At 38.0% G+C, this 13,185-nt stretch overlaps 1 protein-coding gene across 7 annotated transcripts in view; it reads right to left on the bottom strand.

Moving 5' to 3' along the window:
• The window catches only part of CD44 (CD44 molecule (Indian blood group)), a 92,858-nt gene that overhangs the window by 19,763 nt on the left and 59,910 nt on the right, over window positions 1-13,185 (bottom strand). For 2 of the 7 annotated variants that reach the window (XM_011940708.1, XM_011940709.1), the window contains 7 exons: window positions 11,354-11,467; window positions 10,766-10,882; window positions 7,980-8,108; window positions 6,123-6,254; window positions 4,159-4,260; window positions 2,308-2,397; window positions 916-1,119 (listed from right to left, as the gene is read on the bottom strand). The exons of 2 other annotated variants lie outside the window; for them this stretch is intronic. In XM_011940708.1, the coding sequence (XP_011796098.1) occupies window positions 916-1,119; window positions 2,308-2,397; window positions 4,159-4,260; window positions 6,123-6,254; window positions 7,980-8,108; window positions 10,766-10,882; window positions 11,354-11,467 (888 nt within the window). Of the gene's footprint in view, window positions 1-915; window positions 1,120-2,307; window positions 2,398-4,158; window positions 4,261-6,122; window positions 6,255-7,979; window positions 8,109-10,765; window positions 10,886-11,353; window positions 11,468-13,185 lie in introns of all 7 variants that reach the window. 3 more of the 7 variants (XM_011940707.1, XM_011940710.1, XM_011940711.1) reach the window with 3 other exon arrangements.

The following is a 13,185-nucleotide window of genomic DNA, read 5'->3' as shown; positions in this document are numbered from 1 at the left end:
TTATTTTTCTTTTTAGGGGAGGAGAGAAGATCTCTGCTTCAAAATTATATATCTAAAGTCTCTAATCTTGAATATGTCTTAGTGACTGTGTTACAAAGCAATTGAAAAACTAGTACTAGGAAGACAGAATCTGTTTCTTATTTCTTCACTAAAGTGGGTGTTTTCCAGTTCCCCTCTTCAGTGCTAATTTCTTAATACAAATGGAGAAGCAAAGAAAAGCAGAAGCAGAGATGACTACTTATTTGAGGAAAAAAAAGACTTACTCTAGGTTCATGTCAAACTTAATTGAATAAATTATCTTCAGTCCTCTCTTCACTATTACAATCAGAGAAGTGGTCCCTATTCATTAATACTAGATTAAATCATGAACATTTTAAGTATGCATCAGAACTAGAAGAGGTTTATCCAACACCAAAAGTAAAACTGATCAATCTATCACCAAAACCAGATAATAATTTCAGAGCAAAGATACTAGTATATAGAAATTATTCACCTGTAGAATAAAACCTTACTAAATAAGTAGCATATATTAGTCAAATTAAATGGAATTGCTAAAATTCGACTATTTTGACCTGCAAAAATATCAGTTTCATGTGGTTCAACTTCATATATCACAAGATAAGACAAAGAAAGCAATTCCATCATAACAGCCAAGTTGTACACACAAACACACACACACACACACACACATGCAAACACACACAAATGGAAAAAACACTGGCAAAAGGAAGCATTCTTTTATCTAAAATATACCCAAGTTTATTTGCACTAGAATTGATAACCAATAATGAAAGACATTTCTATATCACAAACTAGTCCAATTCCAGACTACACAGAAAATGTCCTCTGTAATATGAAACTGTATATTGTTTCTCTGTATAGAGAAAGCAAACTAGATAATAAATGCCAAATTACCTGATAAGGAGTGATTGACATTAGATTTGGAATCTCCAACAGTAACTTCAGTAACTCCAAAGGACCCAGTCTTAACTGAGGTCACTGGGATGAAGGTCCTGCTTTCCTTTGTGTCTGGGTAATGAGAGGTATAACCTTCCAGTAAAGTGGTTGAGCCTTCAGAATGATTTGAGTCTCTTCTTCCACCTGTGACATCATTCCTATCTGTGTGGAGGTGGAATCAGTGATGAACCCATATTTGTAAGATTACCACCCACCATGTGCTTGTCTCCAGAACACACAACTGCTGCAAAAGCTTTCCACTTGTTATCCATAAATAGGGAGCAAAAGAGTGAAGTCTGTCACACTGTGAACAGAATAAATATTTTGCAATAGACACCACCTGGACATCACTCAACAGAAGAGATTTTGGTGATCTTAATACCCAAAATTGGCATTTGTTGCAACATCTGCTTGGGTTATTAGGTAAGGCTATGTCACTAAAACTGTGACCTTGAAGTCAGCTGAGGTCATAGATAATCTTGAGTTCTTTCTCAATTGGATTCATCTTTGATGAAGTGGAGGGAACATACCATTGGACTGAAAGATAAAATTTTGCTGCCTGCAATTAGATAGCAAATGCATGGTTTCAAGGGCCCGAGGCTACTAAATTAATTATTCTTTTCTTTTCCAGAAGGGACTGCTTTTTAGTCATCAGCACCATGTAGGTCCAGAGGACAAAAGGCAAAATAATATTATTGTGAGGAATATAAAGTGATATAATCAGACATTTATGCCAATTATAAATTATAATGCAAAAGAACTGAAATAATAACAAACAGTTTCTTGGACCACAGCACAATCAAATTTGAAATCAAGACTAAGAAACTCACTCAAAACCATACAATTACATGGAAATTGAATAACCTGCTCCTGAATGACTTTTGGGTAAATGATAAAATTAATGCAGAAATGAAGAAGTTCTTTGAAACTAATAAGAACAAAGATACAACGTTCCAAAATCTCTGGGACACAGCTAAGGCAGTAGTAAGAGGAAAATGTATAGCACTAAATTTAAATGCCCACATAAAAAAGTTAGAAAGATCTCAAGTTAACAAAAATAGATAAATAAAATAAATCATACATAAGCAATCCATTATGGTTAAAACAAAGCACTAACCCTAGAGTGAAAGAAATCCAACCTTTAAGACTAAGAAATGTAGTTTGCACTTAATGTTCAAAGAGTATATAAAACAGGAAAATCAGAAAACCACCACCAGATGCACCTTTTGATTAAAAGTAACAGCGTAACAGCAGCTAATCGATGCACCTCCACCAAAGACACTGCAAAAGTACCCGTAATTGATTGATTCTTATCAATAGCTGAAGCCAACTAGATTTTATAATCCTTACTGCTTGATGTCAGAGTAGAAGTTGTTGGATGGTCTTTATCTTCTTCCAAGCCTCCATGTGATGTAGAGAAGCTCTGAGAATTACTCTGCTCTGTTTCAATGAGGGATGAATCCAGTGTTAATTTGAAGCTATGGTACAAATCCTGTTATCTGCTAGCAGGGAAGATCTGGCTAGAGTAGAGTCAGATGGATAGGTGCACAGGAAGACCAAGGTTTGTGCACACCATTCTCCTCTGATTGATAGAAATATACAGAATTCTATTTTGCCCCTAGTTGGTTCCAAAAACCCTTTATTTCTCAGTATAATCATCAAAGGTAATGTGGCAAGGTGAAGAATGAGCCAAAACTTTGCCTACCCTGGATTGTCCTGGCGCAATTGTAGCATTGCTCCCAGTCACTCAGGAAAACCAGAGAACACAGAGACATGGAAAAAAGAATATTTGAATCCCAATGCTCCTATCAGTAATCAAGAGCACCTAACTGTGTGTCAAGACATGTGACTATAGGGAAAATGAACACTATGATAGCCTGTAGTCTACTTGTAACCATAAAAGAAAAAGAAGCCTATCTAGAATAGCCTACTCGAGTAACACAGATCAAATTTATACAAGGAAATACTTAGCTACCTTGTAAAGGTCATCAAATGAAAGTTACCATTTTACTCCATTATTAAGTTTTTTTTTTTTTTTTTTTTAATTTCACCTGTGTATAGGGATTCTCATCACTGCACCAAGGAAACGCTTGCCTGGGCAAACACAGGGCCCTCAGTGACATATACAAATTTGAGGTTGAACCATTGCCCATATCTAAAATCACTTGGACTGTTTCAAGTTTATTTCTTTTGTGTTCTTTCAAGAAAGGTACTGACCTCTGAGTTGCAGGTACAAAAACTTCATAAAGCACACCCATAAGCCATGCCCACCACCAAACAAATATTACAACCCAGGAGAGAGACAGTCACCAAATCCCAAGCCCAATGTCAGAACAAAAGCCAACAGTGACATAAAATGGAAATATAAGTCCTTCTTTGGCAAGGGCCATTCGTAGGCTTATTTGCATCTCCTTTGATGCTTAACTGCTGTGCTATTTACATTGCTGACAATCAATACATGCTTGCTGATTTTTTTCCTTTGTCTAAAGGGCTCATATAAAGGACTCTGCCCATTGTGTGTGGCAAGCAGTAAAATGGGACCTTCTTAATTCTAGATTTCTTTTGTATTCTTCAAAGAAATTATGAATGACTTTAGGCTGATCTCTAGGACATCCCTGCACATATAGTAGAAATTAAGGCTACTAGAAGTTGAACATTTCTTAGTGATAGAGATACTAGCAATTTTTTGTTGTTGTTGTTGTTGTTCCAGGGATCCCGTCACCTTTGTTGATTGTCATAACATGCCTTGCCTCTCCTCTAAGAACTGATGCGATCTCTAGGATTATCTGGCCCCAAAAATGTCTTTTTACAATCATGCAAGCAGTCCTACCCCTCTTCTGCACTGGCTGGAGGAAAGATGGATATTGAAAGGAAATGGTCAGTTAAAATATAGAGACATCCTAGAAGTGGGCTTGTATTTCACTGACATAACTACTTAGAGAATGAAAATGGAGTTCAATAGAGTTCTACTTTTTTAAAAACACAAAGTCATTGAATCTGGAAGGCACCAAGAAATGAAGGGAAAATCAGCTTGAGAGACCTCCACAAGAAATATAGACAATGAAGACAGTTTCACACTCTGGGCTGAGGTGAGCCTCATAGCACCATTCCACCACCAAAGTTCTGCATCTTCGCCAATAGGGTGTAAGAGATGAAGCAGGAATACAAGTCAATAAAGAGGCTGAGCATCGTTATTCTTACTCGTTGTCATTGAAAGAGGTCCTGTCCTGTCCAAGTCTTCCACCAAACCTGTGTTTGGATCTGCAGTAGGCTGAAGCGTTGTACTATGACTGGAGTCCATGTCTGAAGGAATCAATGTTAGTGTTAATGCTTGATTTCCCAAACCCACTACCCGAAGGTGGCTTATGGTCTACAACTGATTTTTTAAAATATTCATATCTGGCCAAGAGGAAAGAAAGCACATACTGACTATGTCTCCAGAACTGAGATAGATTATTGTTTCATCAAGAGCACCACAACAAGTAACTGACTTTCCCTGAAGGGTCGAGTTATATGAAAGCTATGATTCGTGTTTGCTTTTGCTGAGTCTGGAAGGACTCTACATTAGCGCATGATGGAACACTCAAAGCTTGCAGAGAGACAGAAACATTGCCTTTTTTATAGAAACATGCAATCTGACACATGGAGAAAAGATAAAGTGTGCTGGCTCAGGCACCATTTTATCCCCTCCCCCTTACCAACCAAAGGGACTTTTAAAAATAGCCCTCTTCCCCCCTTTAGTCTTTTTCTCTTCACAGAGTGAAAATGCAAACAAACACAAAATCAGCATTCAATACCACCTGGGTGGAGTTACAGAAAGTATACAGGGGCAAGAAATAAGAAGCAGTGGATGTCATTGAATTATTCTTCCCCAAAACCCAAGTATAAGCGGTCTTTAAAATTTAACTTGTACAATGTTGAGTAGTGCAGAAATTTCACTGAAATACTTGTAAATGTTGTTTTTAATAGTTATCACAGATCTATTCTGCTGAAATAAGAAGTCTTGAGTGAAACAGAGGCCAAACAATTTATAAACCCCATCTATATTGCTGGCTCTTCAATTCAGTCAAAGTCTATCCACACCACTGCCTCTGGGGAGATTTAAGCAGTTCCAGCAAAGCACCAGAATACTGAGTACCCACGTCTGCACTGCAGCCTTTCAACACTAAATATTCAAGATTCAACACTAAATATTCAACACTAAAATATTCAAGATCTTTGTAGGACAAAAATGTGGTGACTCTACTATCCCAGATTTCAAACAAGAGCAAGTGCTAACCTGAATCAAAACCACAAATGGATATTCTCCCAGAAAAAGTCCCACTTGATGATGGGCTCTAGACTCTTGTTCATCTTTCCTCTTAGAAGTAGAGTCCTTCAAGAGTTATCATACCATTGTGTAGTTGAAGCCAATTGTATTGTCCTTGACATGTTCATTAATTTAATGGAATCGCTTTCTCTTCATCAGTACATAGACTTAATATTGATTCTGAAGATCTTTGCCTGGCTTGGTTTCCCCCCATATCTCAGAGCTCCAGCTCCTCAGAGCTCCAGCTGCCATGTGCAAACTCATGTGTGCTGGGTCTGCCTATGGTACTTCAGTCACTCAACATAATGGCCCCTGCCTAGCCATTCAAACACATCTTCCTTTGTGAAAAATGGATCTAGTCACTTGACATATTAATTCCTTGGCTTTTCTTCCTTCACATTTCTCCTTAAATTCTCCTTCTTAGGAAAACTGCCCCCCACCCCCCAGCACCCACTTCCTTTCTCTGACTATCCAGGGTTTTTTTATTTTTCATAAACCAGATCCAATTCACCTTTCTGTGATGCTGTGGTGGGCGGGGAGGGGTTCTCAGAATTTCTTTAGCATTTATTGTTGGCAACATTCATTTCACGTCTGTTACTTACTGCCTCACACAGATATATTTTGACAATAAATGTTTTCTTTTGCCAACTCTCCTGCTAAATTCTTTACTTTCAGCTCGGAACTTCATATTCAGGTGAATATGTGTATCACTCCTACCAAGAAAACTAATTTTTGAAGAACCTCAAGTCCTTCAGGAAAGTAGTTTGGTCTAAACCTAGGGTATATTTCTAGAAAAATAGTCAGCAGTCAATGGATTTCAAAAAACAGAATATATAAAAATCTCAGAGGCTATTACCCATCCTTCTTCCTGCTTGATGACCTCGTCCCATGGGATGTGAGATTGGGTCATAGAAATCAGTCCAGGAACTGTCCTCTGGGCTTGGTGTTGTCCTTCCTTGCATTGGATGGCTGGTAAGAGCTGAGGCTGCTGAGACCATACAGTTGGAGCAATTGCCAAAGTGTTAATGGACGCTTGGTCAGGGATACACTGATTTTATTGTTTAAAAAGACTTTACTCTCTAGACAAGACAATGAAACCATCTTCCTTGTATAGAGGGCAAGGAAGTTGCATAAGCGCAGAATGTTTCAGCAGGTTTGGGTTCACTCATGCTCATTTTCTTCTTAGCAATCAGAGCATGTGAACTGGAGGACACAAAAGCATTAACAACTCCTGCAGTGCAGAGAGGATGAGTTACACACATCAAAGGAAGATGAAGGAGTCGTTCTTGACCTGTGCCATGCTGCCACAGTACCCTAACGGCAGAAGTATAAAAGCCCGAGTGCATTATGTTATTCTGAGACAACCATATTCCAGCCGAATGCACATTAGGCTGGAAGTGATCTCAGGAAAGGAATCAGGTAACAGCTTTCCATGCGATCAATATGAAATGACTTTATCTCAAAAGCCATTTATTTCAAAAGCATGAATGGAATCCGTTAGAAGCACTAGCTGACAATGGGATTTATGGCATAAATGACATATAAGAAAGCAGCACATGCCTTGCTTCATTCTGAGCCAATGAAGAAGTATAGGTAGAAAAGATTGCAACAGCATCCTCTTAGCAACAACCACACCACGTAGACAGTCACAGCATCCATTGCTCTGCCAGGAATTCATTCAGAACTTGCCATGCCCCAGAAGTACATGACGCATTATCTTCTATATTGCAAATAGAAATATGGGAATATTTCTCACTGACACCAAGTGAGAATATGCATAAATGACATATAAGAAAGCAGCACATGCCTTGCTTCATTCTGAGCCAGTGAAGAAGTATAGGTAGAAAAGATTGCAACAGCATCCTCTTAGCAACAACCACACCACATAGACAGTCACAGAATCCATTGCTCTGCCAGGAATTCATTCAGAACTTGCCATGCCCCAGAAGTACATGATGCATTATCTTCTATATTGCAAATAGAAATATGGGAATATTTCTCACTGATACCAAGTGAGAATATGGAATTCACATTCTTTATAAGGCAGGACACATTTCAATACTTATGTCACACAGACAAAAAAATCCTGCATGGGAGCTTGCAGAGCCAAGTTATCTGGTATCACTTAGAGATGATGATAAGACTTGATTCCAATTTCCATAATCTCACAGTTCAAGAATAGAGAAGATGGCTTTTTTATACTCAAAGACAAATTACCAAACAGGCATGGCCAAAGAGCCAAATGACGTCAGACAGGTGTCATTTTTCACATAATGTCTGGCTCTATTTCTTCAAACACTGGAGTTCTGACAAAATGCTTTCTCACAAGTCACACTTTGCAGAATCACATTGTAAAGTCTGGACCCATATTCTAGAGTAGATTCCTTTATACGACAAAAGGGAATATTTTATCAGGGCCTCCGCTACAATCTCACTAGATAATGCCCAGAACTCGGTGTGAAAGAGACATGCTCAAGGACATGTTCTCTGTGTTTCCTGTTCTTATTCGTAACTGGCTTGTATCCATTCCTGTTCAGGTGACTTGTTATGAGCCTTTAAGGTTTGGCTCTGTGTTAACTGCAGCATAATTTATTAAGTAACCTAACATCTTGTGACAATTCCTCCAATGTCCTTTTGTTCAGTGTCCTCAATGTCTACCATTTAACCCAAAAGGAAGTTGCCATCCAAATTTACTTGTTAAACTACCCATTACCAGCTGTCCCTGTTGTCGAATGGGAGTCTTCTCTGGGTGTTTGGAGATATCCCTCATGCCATCTGTTGCCAAACCACTGTTCCTTCTGGGTAGCTGTTTCTTCAGTTGTACTACTAGGAATTGCCTGGACTGTGAGAAGAATATCAGTTGGGAGACATAATTGTCTATTTTCCTTGCCAATAGCTGTCAACATATCTTTCTCCTTTAAGGGCAGATACACATGGGACCAGAAGGTGGAAAAGAAAAGCAGCAAGGAAACAGGCCACTGATATTCTGAAAGGGATATCAGAAATAAAATGATCCAAACATTTAATTTTTCAGATGGGAACATTGTGGTCCAAAGAGGTTTTGATTTGTTCAAAACCATAGGACCAAGCAGACCATAGTTGAATTCTCAGAGTTCTATGAGTTACCATTATTTTTATTTTACTGTAGTGTATGGCTTCACATACCCTGTCTTAGAAAACCATTCGAAGAATAACCTCTTCACTCCAGTCATTCTGATGAAAGGAAAATACTGTATAACAACTGACAAGATCAGCGCATTAGGAGACCGTCTCAAATGGTGGTCATGTAACCCATAATTGCACACACTGGAAATGCACCAGCAGTGGATTTGCCCAGCAGGAAAGGTGTTGGGATGGCTTGAATGCTATTTCACTAACACATTATGTGGCAATGTTCACATGGTGCCTAAAATTGCTAAAACCACTTTTTAACAAAATTAATTCAGTTGACGAAAACTATCCAAGCCAGTTTGAGGCATTATATAAATAATAGTGTGTGACAGGCTTAAATTTTCAACCATTATTTTAAAAAGGACAAAATCAACAGAATAAAATTCCATCAAGGTGCCTTCAGGAAAAGTCAGAAAGCCACCAATATTTTTAACTATAGCAACTTAAAACAATTTTGTTTTATCAAGAAAATGAGAGCCTATTAACTTGCCAAGTCAGAGTATTTTTTTGCAACTTGTAAAATGGTTGTATTTCATTATCTTAGAAAATGATATGTGTGATTTGGTAACAGCAATGACATTTAAAAAATAAAACAGTCCTCATTTTACCCTTACATTGGCCAAGCCATTATTGGGTTAACTGGTTATCCAGGGGGAGGGGAAAAAAAAGCCAAAATCTTAAGTTTTACCTACCACTGACTAAATCGCCAATTCCCAACCAATAATGAAGTTAGAAAAACCACTGAATGTAATTACATAAAAGGGAACATTGACCCAAACATAGACTGCCATGTTACTCAAAGTTTAAATAAAAGAAATAAGGAAGTGTATGTGTGTGACTGCATAGAAGGACTCTATACTCCTTCTATCACTACTTTAATGAGTTTTTAAAGTGCCCATAACTCTTTATTGTTTTCAGCCTAAATAGGAATGGGTTCACAAAACATATGATTTCTACTGTAAAAGATGAAGGCTGACTTTCTTCTAGAGGTCACCAATCATATCCCTTTGAGTTTTGCAAATATTCATAAGAGAATTGTTACAGTTGTTGCTGTCTTCTCTTTGTCAAGTTACATTCTGTCTGAATTTTCACCTACCCTCTAGTCCTAGTGCCCCCCAAGCACCACCTTTTGACAATAGGCTCATTATTTCCAAGTCTCTAAAGTAGCTTTCTGGTCTTTAAGTACAAACTGTCTAAAACAATTTCTAAGATATACTGTTAGGGCTCTAAGGGACTGGAACGAAATCCTATTCCAAAGAGATTTATGCTTCCTCTGTATTTTCTTTTCCTAGACTTCCTTGTTAACTTAGTCCATAAGCCTTATGCATACATCAGATCTGCTGGGGTTTGTAATGGAATATAAGGTCTGCTGGATATATTCAGTACAATGTCTAACCTCTATCCTAGCTGATACCTGAAACTTTTCTTTTGTTGTCCGAAGACACACCTCAAGCCATAGATTCCCAAAGCCCTTTGGTTTTTAAGTGGCTATAGCTCACATTTCCCCATTAGGTGTATTTAGGGCTGTGAGAATGACAGTCAAATCATCATTTTAAAAATGCTAAAAAGCTGTTTTCCAAAATAAATACTCTTATTCCAAATAAGATAGACCTATCTCAGTGGGACAGATAAAAGAAGAAAAGCACTTACTTCTTATGTTTGGGGAGTGAGGGGGTCCCCTATTCTCACAGTCCAGTGCTGCAACTTGAAAATTGTTTTAGAAAAACTGACAAGTTTTCATAATGGTAGAAATAACAGTAAGAGCATCAGAGCCTTCCCCAAGTTGCCTTGGGCTTAAAAACAGAAAAAGCAGCAGTGGTAGAATTCGAATGCAGACCATACGAGCTACCAACTTTGTTCTAAAGAGTACAAGGGACGTCTTTCTACAGAACAGTCAAGGACAGAATGCAAAAAAGAGACTATATTCAAAGATCTTCATAGGAAATAAGGATTCCAAAGATCAATTCACTTGATAAGCTTTCTTTCCAGATTTCACTACTAAGCACCAAAAGAACACACTTTGCCACACATTTCCATAAACACACACAAGTTACCCAAATGGAACCTCTAGGAACTTTTAACACAAAAATTGTATCTAGATCTACTTCTTAAAACATTTTGGTCTTTGGGCAACCTGAAGTGTTATCATTTTCCTTCCAATTTTTAAAATTTGTGTGCAAGTTTGGCAGATTTTCAGGCTCTGAGAATAAAAGAAATTACTAAGTGGAAATAGAAGATGTGGCCAATTTCTAAACAAAATCTTCCCTATTGCTGGAATGTCTTCACTAACTCATCTAACCCAGAACTGCCGACCGCCATCTTGCTTACTTGTGCTTGTAGAATGTGGGGTCTCTTCTTCCTCATGATGCTCATGGTGAATGAGGGGAGGATGTGCTTCCTGGTTCCAGTTCCCTTCATGAGCAGTGGTGCCATTTCTGTCTACATCTGCTGTGATGATGGTTAAATACACTGTGACTTGTTATCAATCAACGTTTAATGATTCTGTTCTTCCATTAAAGTGCATGCTATTTAACAATTCTATGCCAAAGTATTATCTCTGAGCATCCACTCTCAAAAATTTTGAGTGACTTTACCTAATTGGTCTCAAGAGAAAATCAATGGGCTTGGAATTTCTTCATGTTCCCTTATTATTCCACTATGATCAGTTTGTCAAAGGCAGCACCATAAACCCTTCAAACATATTCATTTTTATAATGAAGCAACATAAAAATATACCCACATGGTATAATTGATACATCACTCCTAAATGGAATTAAGTATCCTCATGAAAGTCCACTAAGAATTTCTTGATGAGATACTAGCTAAATTTCCCACTGTGTCCCGATGATTGACCTTTGCAGCGTCATAGGCTTTGAGGGGAAAAAAACCTTTCATTAAATATGCATAACCCATTACCAGTCATCCTTGCGGTTGTCTGAAGTAGCACTTCCGGATTTGAATGGCTTGGGTTCCACTGGGTCCAATCCTTGTTCTGTTTTGTGTGGTCAAAAACCCGTGGTGTGGTTGAAACTGTGATAACGATGATTGAAGCAATTAGAAAAATGTTATTTCTTGAGCCTTCGCCACTTGTCTCGCGTATAGTCTTGTTTCTGTAGACTATGCAATGAATCATCTATACCAGGTTGTATAGATGGCAGCATGGAAATGGAGGGAAAGCGGAGGGTGCCTTCAGCTTAATTCAGCCATATTGGTAAGCATCTCAGTGTCCTTTGCATTCTGTCATAGAATACCTTGGGGTTCAGAACATGAGACCTTCCAGATAAAACAGTCAAAGAAGCTGCAGCAGTAGGAAGGACAGCTTTGAAAACACCAGCCCTTCACCGAGGATAACCAAAGGCGCCATTTTGCCCATCCATGCAGTCTGTAGTATCCCTCTGCACTTGAAAGCCCAGGGACTTAGTCACTGTGTGCTATTTGTAGATCCTCAGGATGAAGAGGCAGATAACTGAAAGTTATACCGTGATAATCACTTTATGTTGTTAGTAATTTCAGTGGGGAAATAAATGTCTGAGCAGCCAGAGCTTTCCTGTAAATGATTCCGAAAAATATTATCTACCTAGAATAGCCATACGTTTTAGCTGTACATTTCTGAATATTTATCAAACACTATAGTATTCTTATCAAATACAAAATATGTCATGAGCAAGCCATTCATAGCCAATGAAAGAAAATAAGACACCACAGGTAACCAGCCACCATCATAGAAGCACACTGGAAAGAAAGAAGCGTACATCCACCAGCACCCTGATATTGTCACCCAATCTGTTAGGGCTGGAATAGGAGATGCACCTAACAGAAGGATCATGACAAAATCTGAATCAATGTGTTTTGTGGAAAGGTTATTTGCAAATCCATCCTAATTGTTTCAAATTTTATTTTGATACCCAAATAACACAAAACTGTTTTCAGAGCTATACTCTATTTTACAAGTTATGAAAATCGAGTTTAGAATCATTAACCACATTCTCAACAAGCATGAAAAGGTGCTTATTATCAAGCAGTTATCGCACCCCTCCAGAAGAAAGAGGGCATCATGTTGAATTATGTCCATAGGTGCTAAGCAGAAAAGTAAACTGAAATTGGAAAATATGCCATAGAGATTTTAAAAATTAAAAACAACAACAGCAACAACAAAAAACACCATGGGGAGATTTTCCCTGAAGCCTGACCATACAATTCATTGCAGGTAGATATCTTTGGGTTACTCCCCAAGGGAATTTAATTTCTTCAGTATCAAGACCACATCTTTACTAATGGGCCCACCTGCAAAGCTGGGCCAGGTCCTGAACACAGGACACAGTGTAATGTAAAACTCCAGTGTTTTTGATTATTTGGTTTTTGTTCTGAAGTTACCAAAAAGAATTTTCTTATTCCATAGATTAAGCTCTGGAGGGGTGCTGGGTCTAAAAAAATCACTTAAAAGTTTAGATAGAAAATTCTAGTTCCTTTTGAGTATTTGTTATATCAATGTTATATATTCAGATGCCTTCAAGGCCTAAGCTACTTTTTTTTTCTGGACCCTTTCTTCTCTGTGTGCTGTCCATTTGAGGATTAAATTGTCAGGTTTTAATGGAATTGATAGAACTTCACTGAATTGGGGGAGCTCACATAGCACCCCAAAAGCCTTTTTTCCAAGGAAAAGCAGAACTGTGATGGAGTCAGGTTCAGGATTCTCAGCTCTATTCAGCAAAATCTTTTTTTTTTTTTTTTTTTTTTTTTTTTTTTTT

This window comes from Colobus angolensis, unplaced genomic scaffold (assembly GCF_000951035.1).
Source record: "Colobus angolensis palliatus isolate OR3802 unplaced genomic scaffold, Cang.pa_1.0 Scaffold192, whole genome shotgun sequence".
Classification (NCBI taxonomy): Eukaryota; Metazoa; Chordata; class Mammalia; order Primates; family Cercopithecidae; genus Colobus; species Colobus angolensis.
The sequence above is the reverse complement of the archived record's forward strand: the minus strand, read 5'-3'. Positions and strand labels throughout refer to the sequence as shown.